The 20299-nt window shown below is 39.0% G+C and overlaps 2 protein-coding genes across 7 annotated transcripts in view; one reads left to right on the top strand and one right to left on the bottom strand.

Annotated features, from left to right (window-relative positions):
• The first annotated feature begins 651 nt into the window (after window positions 1-651).
• On the top strand, window positions 652-19722 carry plpp1a (phospholipid phosphatase 1a). Of its 6 annotated transcripts, none has more exons than XM_067574440.1 (7): window positions 3889-4169; window positions 4294-4451; window positions 8308-8462; window positions 11571-11851; window positions 15152-15209; window positions 17116-17292; window positions 18475-19722. In XM_067574440.1, exons 2-7 carry the CDS (start codon window positions 4394-4396, stop codon window positions 18592-18594), a joined length of 849 nt encoding a protein of 282 aa, XP_067430541.1. In that variant the 5' UTR covers window positions 3889-4169; window positions 4294-4393; the 3' UTR covers window positions 18595-19722. The 6 variants fall into 6 exon arrangements, with proteins under 6 accessions (XP_067430538.1, XP_067430537.1, XP_067430543.1 ...); XM_067574439.1 differs by having other exon boundaries at window positions 4248-4451; XM_067574437.1 differs by lacking the exons at window positions 3889-4169; window positions 4294-4451; window positions 8308-8462 and adding exons at window positions 652-730; window positions 10748-10899.
• Window positions 19493-20299, bottom strand: part of mtrex (Mtr4 exosome RNA helicase) — a 22620-nt gene continuing 21813 nt past the window's right edge. Inside the window, exon 27 of the mRNA XM_067574435.1 lies at window positions 19493-20291. Coding sequence (XP_067430536.1) covers window positions 20239-20291 — 53 coding nt within the window. The 3' untranslated portion in view covers window positions 19493-20238. The remainder of the gene's footprint in view (window positions 20292-20299) is intronic.

Raw genomic sequence — 20299 nt, 5'->3', positions numbered from 1 at the left:
GTTGCCTTGATATAACAAAGATTGTAGTCAGGTTACTTATACTATGTGTATATTTAAGACTCTCAAAAAGAACAATAGAGTTATGCATTAGAAATAATCTCCTCTTAATGTTTTTTAACCTTTATTTATTCAGGGAAGTTTCACTGATAGGAATGCTCTCTTTTACAGTAACACCCTGATCACAGTCACAGTTACACATTCACACCTGGAAGCTGCCCAGTACAACCAGTCTGATCTGCCGGCCACTGAGCAGCTCCACTGGAGCAATTGAGGTTGAGGGCCTTGCTCAAAGGCAGCTTAGTGGTGGTAATGAGGGAGGGGCAAGTGCTGCTTTTTCACTTTCCCCCATCCAGAATTATCCTGCTGAACCGATGACCTTCCAGTCACAAGCTTGCTTCTCTAATCTTTTGCCACCACTACCCCTGCTGCCCCACTGCCCCAAAGATTCACTCACACAGGTGTTTTCAATCATCATCTGTGACGACTTTAGTTTTGTTGCACCTGTTGAGGCGGGATAGCATACAACTTTACGTGTTTGTTTTTATTTCACTTTGATAAACTTGTGACATTTCTAGCAAGGCTCCACCTAACTTCAGAGGTCTAATCAGGTGCTACAAAGTGGAAACACTTGTGTAGGAGTGCAGGACCTCCAGTTTTTTGATAGAGATGAAAACATTTAAGAAGATTAACCTGCAATCAATCAATCATCAGCAGCCACACTGGAGACATGGTAATGTTTAGTCTTATTTATATATAAAATACGAAAATAAGTGATATTAGCACCTGTGCTTGGAGGCATAAATAATTTCCCCATTCAAAACTGTGGTTGAATAACACCATCTTTAAAATAAATGGTTTATATGTATTTCTGTGCTAAATGTCACTGACATTGAGCATAAATATGAGTAAGAGTATCTAAAACTACAATAGGGCAGTGTAGAGCAACAGGTGGGTGATCAAAGGACTTGACATCCAGTGGTGGATGGAGTACTAGTATATCCCTTAAAAAAAAAAAAAAGAATATATATGATATGAAGAAAATAAATATTCATCATTACTGTCGGTTTGGAGCAAGTGTTTATTTGTATCATTACAATTTTCAACATTGTTTTTATTAGTGTAGCTTAACCTCCAAAACACTAGATGGGGTCAGTGAGTAATTAACAAGGTCAGTTCAACCATCAAAGATAATGAAATGTATGTTTACCTATAGGCTACATACTGAGCTGAACATATTGACTAAGGCAATAAACTGCAGACAGATAAGTGTATAAAAACATTATCTAGCAAATGGGATAAATACATCATTTCATGTCTTCTCATAATATTTAAATTCATCCCAATAATTATTGGTTAAATGACCTCTCTAGTGCCGGTGGCTTTTTTGTAGTTCCATGCATGATAAATGTTCCCAGAGCTAATGAGATTATCTTTCTGGGCTGAAGTTAAAGATCCTCTCCAGATATGAAAATACTCTGCTTTAGAGTAATGTGGGACATCACCCAATGTGGGACACCTAAGCTCAATTGTATTTATCTCTCTTTCTACTGTCAAGTCTTACCGGTACTTTTTCTGTTTTTTGGACTCTTTGTGTTTTTGTTCTTTTGACTTCCTTGGTTTTTGTTATCCTTCTGATGCCCTCAGACTTTTCCTGTTTTTAGTTGGACTTTTTGAGGGGCTCTTTCATTTGTGTTGCATTTGTTTCCTGGTTTTGCTTTTCTCTGTTCCCTTGTGTGTTCCTCCTGTTTTTTTTTGTGTCACCTGTTTGTTTACTTTAGTTCTTGTTTTATTTTGTAATATTTCCTCCTTGTGTCTGGTCACTTTACTTCCCGTGTTTGATTATTTCATTTGTCTCACCTGTGTCTCGTTTCCCTCACCTGTATTTCATTTGGGTGTTACTGTATTTCCACCACAGCTCAACAGGGAAACACAAAGAGGGAATTTGATGCTAAACAGACTGTAAATGTGGCAGATATCCACTTGATATGACTAACTCAGACTGCTGAAGCCTCATATAAGCTTCAGATAAACTTGTAAATACATTTCTGCACAAAGTGACTGTGTGGATTTTGGCCCCCATCACTTATATTACCCCCTTTTATACAGAGATCTCACAATGTTGCTGTAAAGAAGACTTGTCATTATGCTGGCTTTTCTTTTTTGCGCTAAAGCAAACAAAGCCAGCATAATGCCGCCCCCCTATGTGATTTTTAGATAGCATGCTGGCGTTCCAGATAAGAGCTGTGACATGTAACACAACAGTATCGGCGTCTAGTGTGTGTAGTCCCGCCATACTGGCTGTCTTTTTTACACAGATGTCAATCCGGCAATGTGACTACCTCCACTGCCGGCTTAATAGAAAAACAACAATGCCCCCCCACATTCCGTGTTTGTACCTTTTTATACAGAATGGCGAGATGGAATAGCAGCACAACATTCCCGCCTTGAACAAGCTGTGTAGAAGGGGCTACTGAAAATGCATTTGAAGGGGATCTTTTAACAGCCAGTAAGAGCAGGAGGAATGAGCACATAGAGGAAAACCTCTTTCAGTGTTCATATTGTGTAGAGCTGGGTCATGTTGGCACAGGAACCAGTGAGCCTTCCCTTCACAGTCAACTATATCTGTCACAACAGCAGTGGGATGGCACAACAGTTTTACAATATTTACTGTCTAAGAGGGGGGAATGCCATTATTGGTGCATGGAACAACTCATGATTTGACATCTCTGCTGACTCTTTCACTGACTAACACTTAATAGAGTTGGCTGAACAAACTGTACAACACTTACAGTAACTTAACTGGTAAAACTGAGAGGTGTTGCTGACGCCGAACCCCCCCCCTAGGAACACTACAATATGGAAACCTAATTGCTGTTTTAAGACAGACTTGAAAAATTGTGAACCTATCCTTTTAATACTGTGAGCCTGTACTTAGTGTTTAAGTGTTGTTATAACTTCTGTGTGTTGATGTAACAACACTTACTTAGCAGCCACTAAGAATAGCTAAATAAGTACTCAAATACTACATAAGTACAGTTTTGGGGTACTAATTTACTTGAGTATTTCCATTTTATGCTACTTTGTACTTCTACTTCTCCCTTTTCTCGGAATGAAATATTGTACTTTTCACTCCTCTACATTTATTTGAGAGCTTTGATTATAAGTTAAAACATTCAGATTTTACACATAAAACATGTGATCAACAAATGGAATATAATGTCTTGTTATAGATGAAATACACAGCAGTATATAAAGCTAAATTTAGTTCCACCTTGACTTGCTATATTAAAATGCTGCTCACATAGGGATGGATTTATAATCACAATCCAATGAAGCCTAATGATGCCTAAGCTTCAGATAAACTTCTTAAAGCATTTTTGCACAAAACGAGTGCAATGTGTGGACACATTGTGGATTTTGGCCCCCCATCACTTATATTGAAAGCACATCGAAAGGATCTTTTATGAACAGGAATAAAAACCTCTTTCAGTGTTCATATGGGCACTTGAGTGTTGTTTCAAGACGGACTTGAAAAAGTGAACCTGTCCTTTTTAAAGCAGTGATTCTCAAAGTGGGGTCGGGGTCCTTGAGGTGGTTCCAGGGGGTCCCTGGCAAAACAGGGAGATTATTTATTTTCACTATAATTCCAAACATAAGTAACACAATGACATAATGTATGACTATTATGGTCATGGGTTTCATACACTTTCTGTAATAAAACATCTAAAAGCAAAAATCTTATCAAATGGGGGTCCGTGGTCTAATCAGTTTAGGGGTCCTTGACGTGATAAAGTTTGAGAACCACTGCTCTGAAGGATGTCATCGAATCAACCACCGAGTAACACACGGAGGTTAACCTTCGTGTTTCCGACATTCCTGCCTGCACTTGAAGGCACCAGGCCTGCAGCTGCGGTCGCCTTCGGAGCTTTTCGGATCCGTCAAAACCGCTTCGTGCACCGCCGGTTACACACACAGCGGCTCTGAGCAGGTGTCTATTTAAAATGCTCGGACCCCCGTGAGAGTGAGTGCTAAAAAAAAACCCTCAACAGCTTCAAAACAGCTTTAAAACCATGATGACAGACAAGCGGAAGAGTCGGCACCCGACACCCGAGGACGACAACAACAACAGCGGCAGCAGCGAGACGCGTTTCTCCGCCTGATTATCATCGGTATGTGCTTTGCAGCTGCCCCGGACGGTCTGTTTAATTCTTACCGGGGCGTCGACGGTTCATTGTGGTTTTATATAGCATTTGCTGTAGCGAGCTTCTGACCTCACACTCGGGTCGGAAACAGAAGCAGCGACGTCCCGAGGAGGAGCATCCCCCTGGTGTTTATTACAGGAGAGGACGCACCACAAGCCAGGGACTCGGAGCTGAGACGAACAAGAGCAAACATGTTCGAGACGAGAGGAATCCCCTTTGTCCTGCTCGACATCGCCTGTCTGATCCTAGGTATGTGTTTTTAATTACTAATTTTGCCTGCTCAACTGCTGTGGGCTGTTAGTTGCTGCTATTATTGTTAATAAGCCGATTTGTGACCTGATAAATATAATCCTCCTGTTCGGATATTAACTTGCTTGCCATCACGTGAAGGGAGTGGTGAATGCTCAGCAGCACAAGGGTGAGATTTACTGAGACTTTATTTTGTTTAACAGAAGTTTATTTTAACTTCTAATGTTGCCACTAATCAAGCAATATGTTTATGTAATTTGTGATGTATTTATAGTGATTTTTCCAAGTGTTGCTGTAGCTTTTCCCCCTCCCCTCTCAATACAATGAAGAATTTGATTTGTTTCCATTGTATGCAAATTTAATGAGTCACACCAACGTGAGTTTCAGGTGCTCACAGGCATTTAATGGTTAAAGATCCCCTCCAGACATTTTAAAGATGTATGTAAAATACTCTGCTTTCAGTAATAAAACTGTTTTTTTTTTCCACAAAAAATTTTTAATTATCTTGTTAAAATCCTTAAAATGGCATCTACTTCTTCTCCCTCATAAAAAATTCAGAACTGATGAATATGCAAATATATTTCATCTCAGAAGTTGAGCTGCTGAACACCAGATATTTCCTCCTTCACTGTCCATTGTCAGCATTTGTGCACCAAAGGCTTCGAGTTTCCACATCACATGTGTCTAAGTTGAATTTTGGACCTCGATTGGCTTCCAAACTATTTGTGATGTCATAAATCATACTTCAAATTTGGATTTTCAGTGAGCACAGAGAAACTTTCCACTTTCAGCAGATAAATGTGAAAACAGCCTTCTGGTGTCAAACTCTGCACATACATCATTCTACACAGTGAAGCTTAAACATCCAACTGAAGGAACAAGAAGCACATTTTTTGAGTGGATGGGGACTTTAATGATTAGAGCTGCATTAGAGATTAATCTGTCATTTTCTCAATTAATTGATTAGTCATTTGGTCTTTAAAATGTCTTATTTTGTCCCTTTTACTATCATAGAGGACTAAAGAAAATATTCACATTTAAGAAGCTGGAACCAGAAAATCTGAGCTTTTTTTTTTCTTAAAAAATGACTCAAAACAATTAACAGATTATCAAAATAGTTGATTTTCTGTAAATATAGTATAACACTGTAATAGTCCCTGTTATCAATATTTTGTCAATTATATTTAGGCACTTATCCAGTAAATAATTTATCTGTAGTTAAAAGTTACTGTCACATTTCACATATGTCATATTTTGTGGGTCACTTGTAGACTCATATTTAACTGTACATATTCCAAATTTTTATAAACTAAAGATAGATATAAACTGATTAATCTTCTAATCTGCGAATTTAAGAGTGTTGCAGAGGAACTATGCTATAGCCTAACTGACATCACTACCCTACAGGTTATGTTTTAAACTCATGTGTCAGCACTGACACAGTTCACCTAAGTTTCCCGGTTCATGTAATCACATTTTCTCCTCAGGAAGTCTAAGGTCGTTATAAGGCGGGCACTTGTACTCATATCAGTCCTGAAACTATATTCAGGGTAAAATTTCTGTTATCTACGGTGTATGAGTTGATTATCTAGCATCTGAAACCGCTGTTTCAAATAATTAACTTTATCTGAAAGTGTGGTGAATTGATCCATCTTCATTTTTTTGCAGCCAGTCTTTATATTGAATGTATGAATCACTGTATAAGTGCTGTGTGGTTTCACTTTTGAAGGGTAGGCAGAGACAGACATTTTCTCTGGGGGCTTTAATGTCTTTTAAATCTCATTATGAATGATCGATATACACCATGACTCATAAAGCTATAGCCTCCCGTGCACAGTCATCAATATTTCCTAAAGTTACACATTTTTTTTCTTTAGAGAAATTTGACACGATTTGTTTTGAAGTATTGCTAAATCCCAGAGGCTACAGATGTGTTTTATATTGCATAATTTTGTAAGTGCCTCACAAGGGAACATGTGTTCTGTCAGTGAGAATGACTGTACAATCTCACTGTGCTGTTTGGATGACTGATGCCGAAGAAAACTTGGATGTTCTGCTAACGATACAAAAACAGACTATTAAATTATACCCAAGAATCTGATAGTCAGCCACCCGCAGTCATGCAGAACTGCTTGTTACCAAACATGCATATACACGTAGTGAGTGTTGAGGTTAAGCTTGTAGGAACACTGTTTTGATAAATGTGATTAATCAGGATGTAAAAACATGCATAATGAGCAGGTTAGAGTGTTTGCTCTGGTGTGCTTATGCATCATTTTTTATTTTGTTAATACAATCACTGTACAGGCTGAGAGATTTATTGGAAAATATCCACATTTTTCTTTATTTCTTTCTCTCTTGTCTGTATGTTTGTGTTGGTTAGCCCTTTTAGTTGCACATTTGTTTTAGAGGAGGTCAAGTAAAAGTGTAACACTGTTGCTTGGTGCAGTTAGAAAGTGATTCGAGGGTGTTGCCATTTCGACTTTGTGGCATTTCCAGCTGTTGTAGCCAATCAACTCAGGGTGGCACAGCTGACACTGACAGCTGTAGAAACAGCAGACAGAAAAGGATTGAAGAAGCAGACCGTTTGTAGATGAAGGTGTATCTTTTGTGTGATGTTTGTGTGTGTTTGTTTGATTTCTGCCATTTGTGGCTTGTGAAAATGGGCCTTACAGCTCAATAATCGACCCTAATTTTCTGCTTGAACGGACGAATGACTGTCTTTTCCCCTACTATACAACGAGCTAAATGGGCCAACCAGCCAGTGAAATGAAAGCAGCATTACATCCAGACTTTGGACTGTCACAACCTATTAGCATAATCTGTTATCTTTATGGTATTTTATCTATAGGGAGTGCTTAGCTATGTCCACAATGCTATGTCTTTCATACCAATGTGACTCGGTGCTCTAGCCAGAAGCTTCTCAATCCTCCAGACTGAAAAACTGCCCAAAGATAACATGTTTTTTGTGTGTAATAAAGTCATTGTTGTTGAGGGTTTTTTTTTTACTGTGTGATATATAATGCTGTAGAGTTTCTGACTGAGCTCAGCCTCAAAGGATATGGCTGGCTATATTATTATCAACATTAAAAAATCTCATTAATAAAAGTCCAAAACCAACAATGAGTTTATCATTCTAACATGTTTTTCCTGTGTATCCAAAGTCTGTTTATAGCTTATTTCTCTGTTGTAGAGTGTTATCGTTGTCCAAAACTTATTAAAAACGCACCAAAGAGTCCCACTGTTGCACTGCGTGACATGTTCCTTCATTACGATGAACATGGACACTGTAGTTTATCTTGAATTGTTCTCACATGCACCGTCCTGCTGCCATAAATACTCACTAATGCACCAAATGTGTATTAATCCACAGCTGAAAATAGTCCCCAACAAATGCACCGTTAAGTCCTGTTTTAGTAACGTTTCCTAAAAGCTACGGTGCCCAGCTGTTTCAGGAAAATATTTAGCCTTTTTAAAAGTTGAAGGTATATATTCATGATCAGTTTTTAAAGTTTTACGTCTGGTAGGAACAAATGGGGTCAGGGCTGAGAGCCATAGACAAGCGGGAGAAGTCAGAAAGTATTGAGAGATGGATTAACGAATTGTTGGTTTTGGGCTTTTCATGGGATTTGATGTCACAAGGAAAAATACTTCCAGCCTTATCCTTTAACTGAGGTTGGGCTCTCTCATTTCTGTCACAAATTCATTTTGGCACATATTCTTTTCCTACGATGCTAATAAGCTCCATCGTCCTCTAACTTCCACCTGAAAGATGACAGATTTGAAGATCTCAACTTTTTGCTTTGCTCATGTTTTTTTTTTTTTTAAATTCTCCTCCTGATCTCTCCGTCCACAGGAGGTCTGCCTCTGGCAGCCTTTAACCTGGGTAAGATCCGCCCCTACCAGAGGGGCTTTTTCTGTAACGACGAGAGCATCAAGTACCCTTTCCACCATGGCACAATCTCCTCCACAGTGCTCTACACTGTGGGCTTCACCCTGCCCATTAGCTGCGTAAGTAGGAGTCACTCGAGGCAGGTTTGACGTAGGCACATGACCTGTCTCATGGAAAATATGTTGACTTGTCAATCAGAGGTGTAACTTAAATGTATTTAAAGGTGTGCCAGTGCATCCGCCCTGATCGGTGTGTGCTGCTTTACTGACACACCTACATGGAAAGAAGCCACTATTATTATTATCAGCTACACATGCTTTTCCTGCTATGGCAAGTCAAAATATCCACTGTGAGAAAGGCTCTTTTGGGACCAGGAAGTAGAACCAACAAGTCTCCAGAGAGTTATTTTTAGGATATATTCAGAACTCAAACTGCCTGTATGTAAACATAGATAATTTCATTTGTTCAGTAGCTGTTACAGTAGCACAGTTAAACTCAATGAAACCAAATATGTGCAGTATGTTTTTAGTTCTGCTACTGTTTCTTATCCCCAGTGTGAGGCTTGTCACGTAATGACATTAGTAGAGGTGTTCACCAACATCAGCTCTTGCAGATGTTTACGAAAAGCGTAAGGCGAAGGAGGATGTCCACTTAAAAACAATCAGTATTAAACAGAATCAGTCCATTTTAGATCCTTAGTCAACTTAAAAAAACAACTATTTTCTTTTCTCAACATCCCACTTACTACAGCAGGATTGATCGAACTTTCTGCCAAAGATTTACTTCGGATTTTGTATTGTGCTTTGATCTGCCAGGATTTTAGTTTTTTAGCCTTCATCTTGGGCCTCGATTTTTTATATATATATATATATATATATATATATATATATATTTAAATTGGATTTTAATCAATTTTAGTAACTGCAAATCTGTCCAAATCATTTGAAACATACGTACTGAAACTTGGTCTCAAACCATAAATTAATCTAGTCATAGCTGTAGGGCTGCAGCTAACAATCGTTTTTATTATTAATTAATCTGATGATCATTTTTTCGGTTTTTCGTTTCCCAAAGCCCAAGATGACGTCCTCAAATATCTTCTTTTATCCCGACTAATGAACCCAAAGATATTCAGTTTACTATCAAAGAAGTCTAAAGAAACCAGAAAATGTTCACATTGGAGAAGCTGGAATTAGAGAATTTGGACTTTTTTTTTCTTAAAAAAAAAAAAAGACGATTAAGATGATTAATGGATTATCAAAATACTTGGCGATGAATTTAATAGTTGGCAGCTAATCAATTGAAAGACTAATCGTTGCAGCTCTACATAGCTGTAGTGAGAATAAGCACATAACAGTTTCCTATTCCTATTCTGTTTCCAGAATAGTAAGGACAGGCTTTTGTTGTCTTAATCTACTGGGTGAAATTTTCGGTCAGTGTTGTTAATGAATACAACAGACATGCAGGCCGTGTGCTGTGTCCTTCTGCTCCTTAAAATAGCTGGAATGCTTCTTCTGGAACAGAGACGATTGTTTTTGAAGAATGGCAGAGGCAGAAAGTGTGTGTGTGTGTGTGTCTTCTGTTACTGCTTTGTGGTATCGGTGATTTATCTCTTCCATCCCCGCCTGTAGTCTTTTATGTATCATGAGTAATCATAACTGATCTGTAACAATTTTTTTTCTCTTTTTTTAAATATGTTATCGTAGTCTAATTTTTTTAAGGACTCACTTCATCGTTCAATGTCTGGCAAAGGAAGGTGTGTGAGAATATGTGGGGAATACAGAGCGGTTAGTCAGTTTTAGGCAGAGGGAAAGTTTGTGGGTTTGCCAAGAGAGATAAAGAGGAGACAGTAAGTGTCATTTTGTTCTGAGGGGAAGTGAAGAACAAAGTGTGTAGTGTATGGATGTTTCGGTCACATATGGACTGTTTCTTCTCACATGCTGACGACTTCTGCTCGCTGTGGGTCTGTTGGCGAGAATTCAAAAGAAAGAACATGAGCCAATCTGGTAACACGATCCCTGATAAAAACACTACTTCACCGATCACAGCTTCAAACAGAGAGGAAAAAGAGCTCAGTTGCGCTCAATAACCTGCTTTGAAATGTCATTTTTGTGCTCTTAAGTTTTGACTTTTGTCTATTAACATCCTCCCCTTATCAGCTTTTAACTGTCTGTTGCCATGCCAACACAATAACCATTCATATTTTTAACCTGATGTTCTTGAAAGTTTGGCAAGCTGCCTTCAGGGGACGCAGAGGATGCAACTGGGCTGTGGTCTTTTGCTTTGCCCAGGCACACACTGTTGCATCATGGGTAGGGGTGCGGGGCCTATTGACATGATCTTATAACCTGTAATTTTTCCCGTGTTTTTTTTTTTTTTTTTTCTCTCATTACCTCTCTGCTAGCTGGACTGCCATTTGCAATACTCAATGTGCAACACAAACCTTTCCAACGGGGCTTTTTCTGTAATGACGATTCAATCAAGTACCCCTATAAAGAAGACACCATTTCCTATCAGTTGTTAGGAGGTGTTATGATACCCGTCACATTACTCACTGTAAGTGCATCTGTTTTGTCTTCTGCTAACGGTTTTTTACCCTTTTTGGTGATTTTACATTTACTCCTTCTCTTCCTCCTTTTATCTATAATTTTCCCCATTTTTACACTCAAACTTTTACTTCTGTCCTTTCTCTTAATCCTCGGTTGCTGCTAAATACATTATCCTGTAATAACGTGTGTGTTTTTTAATTGCATGCAAAAGTCATCACTACCATTTAACTTTAAGCTAATTTGCTAACATCATGTTGAGAACTTTAATAACTCTGTGACATTTGAAGGTGAAAGACAAAGGTTACCAGCCATCATTTAATGTGCAGCTGCTGCAGCACTTTGCAAAAAGACACTAAATATGGCAGAAACTTTTAGCAAGCAGTTGGACTCCATCTCCTCCTCTAAATGAAGTATTATATAAATATTTATTATTTTAAGTGGACATCATCCTCTGGCCTTGACATTTTCTATATTAAGTGCTATTTCACATAAGTGGACATTCCTCTGTAATGTTATATGTATGTAATAGGCCGTACTTTCTCACACATATCCAATTATTTTAGATCCCATGATTGGGTTAGGGAAACATTGCAGGCTCTGATGTTGCAGATTTCAGTTGAATATTAAATTTAACTTTGTATTCTTTCCTCCTTCCCCTTCCCACCCCCCCCCTTACAGATGATCTTTGGCGAGTGCCTTTCAGTTTATCTAAAACGCCTCAAATCCAAGTCATCTTTCGGCAGCTATCTCGCCTGTGTTTACAAAGCAGTCGGTACTTTCCTCTTTGGTGCTGCGATGAGCCAGTCTCTCACCGACATAGCCAAGTATTCTATTGGCCGGCTCAGGCCGCACTTCCTGGACGTGTGCAAACCTGACTGGAAACTCATCAACTGTTCGGCGGGGGCTTACATTGAAGACTTCACCTGCACCGGAGACGCGAGAATGGTGAATGAGGGCAGGTTGGTATTACCGTTATATCCAAATCTTTTCCAGCAATCACAAATGGTCGAGTGAAATAGTTCATGTTGAAATCAGCTCCTCATTTAAACTTGTGGCAATCTTGGCCGTTGTTTTCTTGCAAAACAGATTAACGAAATCTGACGGAAAAAAAAAAAAAGAAATTCTGTGCTCTGCATTGTTTTGTAATTCATGGTGCAAGCGCAAAGTGCAAAGGTTAAATGTATCATTACACAACCTATGATTATGTAGGCTAATAGTAACGGTGATAACAGAATTATTACAGCATTCGCCTTCGAGGTTGTACAACATTTCAACAGTTAATAGTGAATATATGCTAGATGCAGTTTAAAACAGAGAGCAGAGGAAGGATTGAGTAAGTATCACAGGAATGTAGAATTTGTTTTGGTTAAGGTCTCTATGTCTTATCAGCTCAGAGCAGAAGGAAGTATATAGGGCGGAGGGGATATCCACTTCTCATTCTGTTATAGGCACAACCACGGAGACCAGCAGTAATTATAGAATTGGAGGCCTAAATAGTGACGATTGTATCAATGTTAAGAAGGGCTTATAGGGCTATGAGAAAATGTTTTATTCTACTGTACTCAAAGGTTAGATTATTCTACTTAAAGGTCAGAGTGTATGATGTTTTCGCCCTTCCTCTTGAACAGAAAGCTTCCCCACGAGCTGAGTGGAAATTTGTCCCCCACCCTCTCTGTCTCTCCTCTGGGTTATCTGCTCTACACTTAGAGGGTGTGGTGCATAATCATAGAGATTTCCTGGAGCCCCCTCTACCATTCTGCAGTCAGTTTTTAATGCATCATAATGAGACAAACATTTATCAGCAGACCAAGAGAAAAGATCCGGTGATTCAAGGCAGATACGCAAGGCTTTTAAGATTAATGTCCGGACACATTATATTTCCAGCTCCTCTGCGTGTGTGTGTGTGCGTGTGTGTGCGTGCTTGGACTGGTCTGCTTGTCGTTAATAGAGAAAATAAGTGCAGCAGGAGAGGAGAGAGCAGGTCAGGGTAGTCTGTTCTGGATCATCTTACTGTAATATGATTCCTCCCTAGCTTAATTTACATTTCCCAGGGAAGAAGAGGCCTGCTGTTGGAGCTGTGTGTGTGTGTGTGTTTTGCGTTTAAAAGGCAAAGATTCATTAGATACTAAAAGATTGAATGTGTAATGAAAAATATTGATTTTCTTGTAAGGTAGATATCTATAAGAAACACATTTTTGGTCAGACTTGATAGCATTACTAAATAAAGAATGAGCGTAGCCCTCACAGGGTCTGACCAACTTGCAGCTTTAATCTGTTGCATTATTATTGCATTGGAAAGTGAGGTTATGTTACTGAGGTCTGTTGGATTAGCCTGGGTTGTCCACCACCAAACACTTTGATTAATTGATTACTTGATCGCCAGAAAATTAAAGGGTAGGTTCACAATTTTTCAAGTGTGTCTTAAAACAACAGTCAGGTGCCCAAATGAACATTTAAACAGGTTTGGCTTCATGTAATTGTTCCCCATGTTCATACTGACCATTAGACGATCCTGTCATAATGTGCTTTCAATGTAAGTGATGGGGGACAAAATATAGAGAAACAATGTATTCAAAAGTTTATTTGAAGATAATATGAAGCTTCAGTCATCCAAATTATTCAAATCAAGTCAATATCTTGTGTTTTTATTGCCAAATTCCCTCTTTTTGTTATTGTACTTCCACAGCTGCTCAACAGGGAAACACTGGAAATGCAAAGAGGGAATTTTATACAAACATGACTGTAACTTTGGAAGATTGCATTTTATTTGATTAATTCAGTCTGCTGAAGCTTCAAATTAGCCCTTTAAACACATTTTAGCACAAAACAAGGACCCTGGATTTTGGCCCCCATCACTTGAGCACATTTGAAGGGGATCTTTTAAAAGCCAGTATGAACAGGGGGAATGATTACAGCAAGACAATATTGATAATGGATTGAGTCATTTAAGCAACACAAATGCCAACTCTGATTTCAGCCTCTTTGAGCCTTATATAGTTAAATATCTTAAGGTATTTGGACTGTTGGTTGGAGAAACACACAAAATATGACATCGACTTTGTAATGGTATTTTTCATATCTGACATTTTAATAGACAAATTGATTGATTACTTAATTAATTAATTGAAAAAAACTGATCAATCTAATGAGAATACTTGTTAGTTGCAGCCCATTTTAATTTAAGGGTTCCACGTTTACCATTTTCACAATCTTAGTTTAGCGTGTCAGCAGGATAACATTTGCTAATCAGCACTAAAAACAAAATACAGCTGAGGCTGATGGAAAAGTGATTTAGTTTCGCAGGTATTTGGACATGAATCAAAGTATTTAACAAATCAAAAACTTGACCTGATGATGGCACTAGATGGAAAATTAGAGGATCATCAAAGTTACTACAATTCATGCTGAGGGGAACATGAATGTCTGAACCAAATCTAATACGATCCATCCAACAGTTTATGAGAAATTTCATTAAAAACTAAAAATGTTAACCTCATGGTGGCATTAGAGGAAAAGTCAGAGGATCACCAAAGTCAGTAGGGTTGATCCTCTAGAGAGCATTGATGTCTGTAGCAAATCTTAGACTAATCCATCCAGCATTTATTGAGATATTTCAGCCGCTATAAAATTCTTAAAACCAATGGTAGACTTAATTTGTGATGAGGCTACAGTGGAAACAAGTTGAACCCCAGAACAGCTCCTTTATTTTCCATCACTCCACGTCTGAGATTTAAGGCAGGTCAGGGATTTACCTGCCAAACTTATCCAGACAAATCAATAAACCTGCTACTTAAACGAGCTGCAGGTCGTTTGTCCACATTAGAGACTAACTCTGGAATACATATTTCATCTTATTCTACACCGTGAAGCCCTGAACTCCTCATCGCCCACCAGAGTGGAATGACACACCAATGAGCTGGTGTACAGTTATAGTACAGTATGTGTATGTGTGCAGCACTGTTATTGTAAACAGGAAGTAACTAAGGCGGTGGTGGGGACTGGAGGGCGTGTTTCTTTTTCTCAACGTCAATCTAAGTGGTCACTTCTCACCCGCAGCAACAAACACCTGTCAGTGAACACTGACACCACTACAACCCCCACATATAGGTGCCAGGATGTGGTGTTGTGTGGGTGTGTGCCTCTGAGTAACAGATGTTGATGTTGACCTATTACAAGATGTGTCTTTTTAATGAGTTCATTAAATTTATTAAGCACATTGCAAAGTGTTGAGCCATTTTTCTGTCTTTTTTCTGTTGCAGGCTATCCTTCTACTCCGGACACTCCTCTTTTTCCATGTACTGCATGATGTTCCTGGCTGTAAGTACCAAACACAGCTGCATATTCATCCGCAATTAAATCAGTATTTATTGGAAGGCTGTGTTCAAAGGCAGGCTGCAGAATGGGACATTCTGGTTGTTTCATTTGTGTTTTTGGAAAACACGTTTGATATCTATTTATTCATGTTAATTAGCATATTAAGCTTCGGAGCAACTAGCGTAGAGGAGTACATTTTGGGAAACATGCTTACATTTGCTTTCTTGCCGAGAGTTTGGTGAGAAAATCAACCTTTATATTCAAAGTATTTGTGTGGTGTCGTTCCCTCCTTTTCCTTTGTTATTTTGGTATATTTCGTCATGAAATAAAGGGACAGGTTGACACATGCACTGTACTGCACTGAAAAGCCCACTGAGATAGTCTGTGTGCATACTAACTTCCACACCAGGTGCTTAAGCTGTAAAGACTGATAATTACAACTCGAGGTGGACGGGCAGTCCACGCCTTTTACTTAAAGAGTTTACCAACTTTTATGTAAACAGTGTCACGGCTCTTGTCAATCAAATGTAATTGTCTTGGTATCTGTGCTTTAAATATAAAGCTAAAGCCAGCAGCTGATTAGCTTAGCTTAGCATAAAGATGAGAACCAGGCAGAAACACCTAGCCAGGCTCTGTTCAAAGGTAACAAAATCCACAACTTGTCATTTTTACGCTCTGTTTATGTATGAATTTAACAAACAAGACAAAACATGTTAATTATAGAGCTTCAAAGGTGTTTGTAGGCTGATTCGGACAGAGCCCGGCTAGCTGTTTCCCCCTGTTCCCAGTCTTTATGCTAAGCTAAGCTAATCAACTGCCGGCTATGGCTTCATATTTAGCGTACAGACATGAAGGGGGTCTCAATCTTCTCATCAAACTCTTGGCAATAAAGTAAATAAGCTTATTTCCCAAAAAATCAAATTACTCCCTTAAACTGCAGTGATTCAAGATTTCTTTATGTATATTTTATATTTCTTTAGATTATCAGTGGCATTGTTTCACTTAAAGGTTTGCAGCTTTTTTTTTTGAGTATCCTTCAGAGCTGCTTTTACTGCTCGACCCTGATCATTTTTATAGGCTGCTGATTCATCCAACATTAGGGGATATAAATAGACACAGGGACAAAGTCCTGGCGCCAATACAAAGCTCTCTCCCTCTGCATGGACTGGTAGTCCAAGAAACAGCAGCTGACATTTGAACATTTTACCTACAGACCCTGAAGTACTTTTCTCCTGCCACTCATTAAATGACACAGTTTGCATCAGAAGTGGAGTGTAACAGGAAGAGAAACATGGATATGGATAAAGTGGCTACACTTGTTTGTCCTTGATTCAAACAAAGAGAGTAGACACGCCCGGTTTTTAATACAAACAACATTTAGAATCTGGTTTATGCCACAGAGGAACTTGATGTTCAGCTGAACGAAGACCAGAGGCCGTGTTATCAGCATTTAAGTATCAGATCGGATAATGTTTGTGATTATATAATAAACAATGTTATACTGATTATTCCTATGAGTAAGGAGGAAAATGTGGTCATGACCCGTGTGAAACCAGCTGTAGGAGTATTTTCTCACCTTTTATCACCCTTATTTTTGAGCCATAAAAAAGGGGATATTTTTTTCAATGCAGGAACATTAGGAAACAATTTTTATTACTTTTTCCTGCATGATAGATTTGTTTCTAGTGTGGAAATGTAAACACACTGAGTCATCTACAAATCACTGCAGCTCGTTTTTTTTTTCCGGCTCATTTGCTTGTCTTGCAGGAATGCTGCCCACTATAATGATTATTTAGACGATCTAACCTGGTGCCCTCTCCGCTTGTCTTTATCATCGCCAGAAACACTTTATTATTGTGACTCTAAGCATTTTAAAAACGTACTGTGTGTCCCGTGTCGTCTTTATCAGCTCTACCTGCAGGCTCGACTCCAGACTGAATGGGCGAGGCTGCTGAGACCCACAATCCAGTTCTTCTTGATTGCTGCTGCAGTGTACACAGGACTGTCACGGGTGTCAGATTATAAACACCACTGGAGTGACGTGCTGACCGGACTCCTGCAGGGTGCCCTTATGGCTCTCCTGGTGGTAAGTGCTGTGCTTTAATCTGAAACTAAGCTGTTTGGTTACAAATTCATTGCCTTTGAGTGGTGTTTTTAAGGAAGTGTGACATTTTAAGAAATGTGCTTATTCATTTTTTTCAGTAAGATTTAGATGAGAAGATTAAGTAAGCAAGCACCACTTTAAATATGAAGCTACAGAGAGCTAGCTTAGCTTGGCATAAAGAAACAGCTACCCTAGCTGTCCAATGGTAAAAAAAAAGAAATCCACCTACTTACCTCTAATTGACATGTAAACCATTTAATTTGTACAAAAACAAAACTATAAAAACATCAAATTGTGGTTTTATTGGGGGATTACATGTGGGACTATTTCTTAGCCCCTGGAGTCACCTTGTGGTTGCCAGGCGACCAGAGGAGACTCCAGGAAGTCACTGCTTATGGCCATGAAATAGTTTGGCACATGACTTTCCCCAAATAAAGTACCACTGTTATTTGTACAAAGTAAACAAGACGAGGTTTTGTAAGGCAGATTTTGTTACCTTTGTACAAGCAGGTGTTTCCAGTCTTTATGCTAAGTTAAGCTAAACAGCTGTAGCTTCATACTTTAACACTCTCATGTCTATCTTCTGATCTGACTCTCAGCAAAAAACAAATGGGCAATTTTCCCAAAATGACAGATGCAGCTAATTAAAGAGCCCCTCCAGATGTGTTTTAAGACATTTAAAATGACATCTACTCCTTTTTAACCCATTAGAAATCCAGAATCTATGAATATGCAAATATTTTTTCTTTCAAAAGTTTAATTGTTGAACACAAGACGTCCTCTATTTCGCTGAAAAGTCCATTCTCAGTGTTTGTGCACTGGAGGCTTCAAGTTTCCACATCACACTTGTGTATGTGGAATACAGGCCCAAGATTGGCTCCAAACTAGTTGTGTGTGTGTGATGTCAAAAAAATCCTGCTCATAGGCGCATGTCTTAAACTCAGACTTTCAGTAAACACACAGAAACTTTCCACTTTCAGCAGATGAATGTGAAAACAGTCTCTAGTGTCAAACTCAGCACATACATCATTCTGCACAGTGAAGCTCAGATGTCAAATTGAAAGAACAATGAGCACAACACATTTTTGAGTGGAGGGGGGGGGGGGATTTTAAGTTTCATTGCAATGATGGATTTTCTCCAAATTCTCCATCTGTATCCTGCAGGTCTTTTTCGTGTCGGACTTTTTCAAGCCACGCGTGGATTCCTGTAAAGAAGCAGACATCCCCCACACAACCCTGCAGGAGACGCCCACAAACGGAAACCACTTTGAAAGTCCCAACTAAGCTAAGTGAGAGTGAGGATACCGCTGCTCTGTCCAAACGCACACCCAGGATCCCAGCTCTCTAGCCTTTCATCTCACGCAGATTCTCATCCAAAACCCTGCATGGATTTACAGTGTGGATTCTTACTTCAGTTAAAGTTAGCGGATGATGGTGCATCCCAGAGGAAACATTCAAGAAACTTGGAAAGCTACAACTCAGGCCTGTTTAGATTTTAAAAGACTTTATAATTTTAGGCAATTTGCTGTCATGTCCACCAATTCTCCATGTGGAAGTGCTGAGACAACCTTGTAGATATGCTTAAGAGTGAGACGTAAATTAGGGGCTAGAGATTCTGTAATGATGGGAACCATATCTACTGAGCCAGTGGGAAGACTTAACTGCATGCACCCACTAAAGGGTCTGACCACTGCTGGGAGAGAGATAGAGAGAGAGAGAGGAGGGTTGGAAACCTGTGAATGTAACTCTGCTTTGTGCTTTTCCTGCCCTGGAGTCAGTCTGCTCAAAGATCTGATTTAGGGTCAGTTTTAGATTCACTCCCGCACCCTAAGAGACGGCAGTGTTTCATAACATTGCCGATGAGGTTAATTAAAGGGCTAATTATGAAGGGGAAGGTTTCCCCGAGAACAGAATGTATTGGAGACTAAAGCTGATCCTAGACCAGAGGAGGCAGAACCGCTTCACATCTGGAGCTGCTGACTCCAGGCCACTGCCGTCTGATTCTCCAACTATCTAATCCAATATAATCAAGGAGGAACACCTGACTTGTATCATGTCTGGTTAGAAAGTTGAAGAATAGACTGTCAGTTTGTGTCCCGTGTTGCCTTTGCTGGACCGCTACTGCTGCTATCACAGCTCCCTGTGTATCTAAGAACTAATATCAAGTGAACAGACAACAATGTACTTTTTGTATCATCTGTATGTATCATCTGTATGTAAAAAGACATCACCATACAGACTTTTATTGAAAAAAAAAAAGTGTTTCAAATATGTACAAATGTCTAAAATCAGAAAAAAAAGGAAAAATAAAGCCATTTTACTTATTAACATGGACACAAATGGAACAAAAGTGTTTGATGTATTATGCCATGAGCCATCATGTAAAATTAAAAGCTTGTGTTGTTTACCTTTTCTCATGATGCACCACTTTGCTTTATGTGAGCAAAAAAATAAAAAGCCTGTATGTTCAATATATTCTGGCCACATAGATGCATTCACTTAAATGCCTTTAAAAATGAAAAAACAAACAAAAAAAAGCAACAGTTGTGCTTACATCCTCAGACATATTCAGGCTCATTCAGTTATAAAATTGGCTCCTACATCATTCAGTACAAGGTAGGAACCCTTATGGAAGCAGTAAATCCTGGATCTCTTTGTGGATAAAAGGACTCAACATTACAAAGTTCAGGTAAGGTGTGATGGAAAAAAAAAACTGTTCAGAAGAGTGATCTGAGGGACGAATAAATAATTTTTCCATCAAGAACAGTTTTAACCGAACTACAAAGACAAAAAGTTGACCCTAATGTGACACAAAAACAAAGAGCGGATGGTTAAGAGATCTATAGGGGGTTAATCATGACAAAAAGTCAAAAACAGAATGAATCCACCAGTAGGAACTGCCCATCATGTGGGAAAGATGTGAGGTCATTATAGGTAGAGACTGGCAGCAAAGACGATGTCTCTCTTGATCTTTGTTATTCCTGCAGAG

Source organism: Thunnus thynnus, chromosome 19 (genome assembly GCF_963924715.1).
Source record: "Thunnus thynnus chromosome 19, fThuThy2.1, whole genome shotgun sequence".
In the NCBI taxonomy this organism is placed as follows: Eukaryota; Metazoa; Chordata; class Actinopteri; order Scombriformes; family Scombridae; genus Thunnus; species Thunnus thynnus.
The sequence above is the reverse complement of the archived record's forward strand: the minus strand, read 5'-3'. Positions and strand labels throughout refer to the sequence as shown.

Coding starts and splice junctions, on each gene's coding strand:
- plpp1a (XM_067574436.1), top strand. CDS start 667: ATGAAAACATTTAAGAAGATTAACCTGCAATCAATCAATCATCAGCAG. Junction 731..8,307: donor GCAGCCACACTGGAGACATG/GTAATGTTTAGT, acceptor CTCCGTCCACAG/GAGGTCTGCCTCTGGCAGCC. Junction 8,463..11,570: donor TCACCCTGCCCATTAGCTGC/GTAAGTAGGAGT, acceptor CCCCCCTTACAG/ATGATCTTTGGCGAGTGCCT.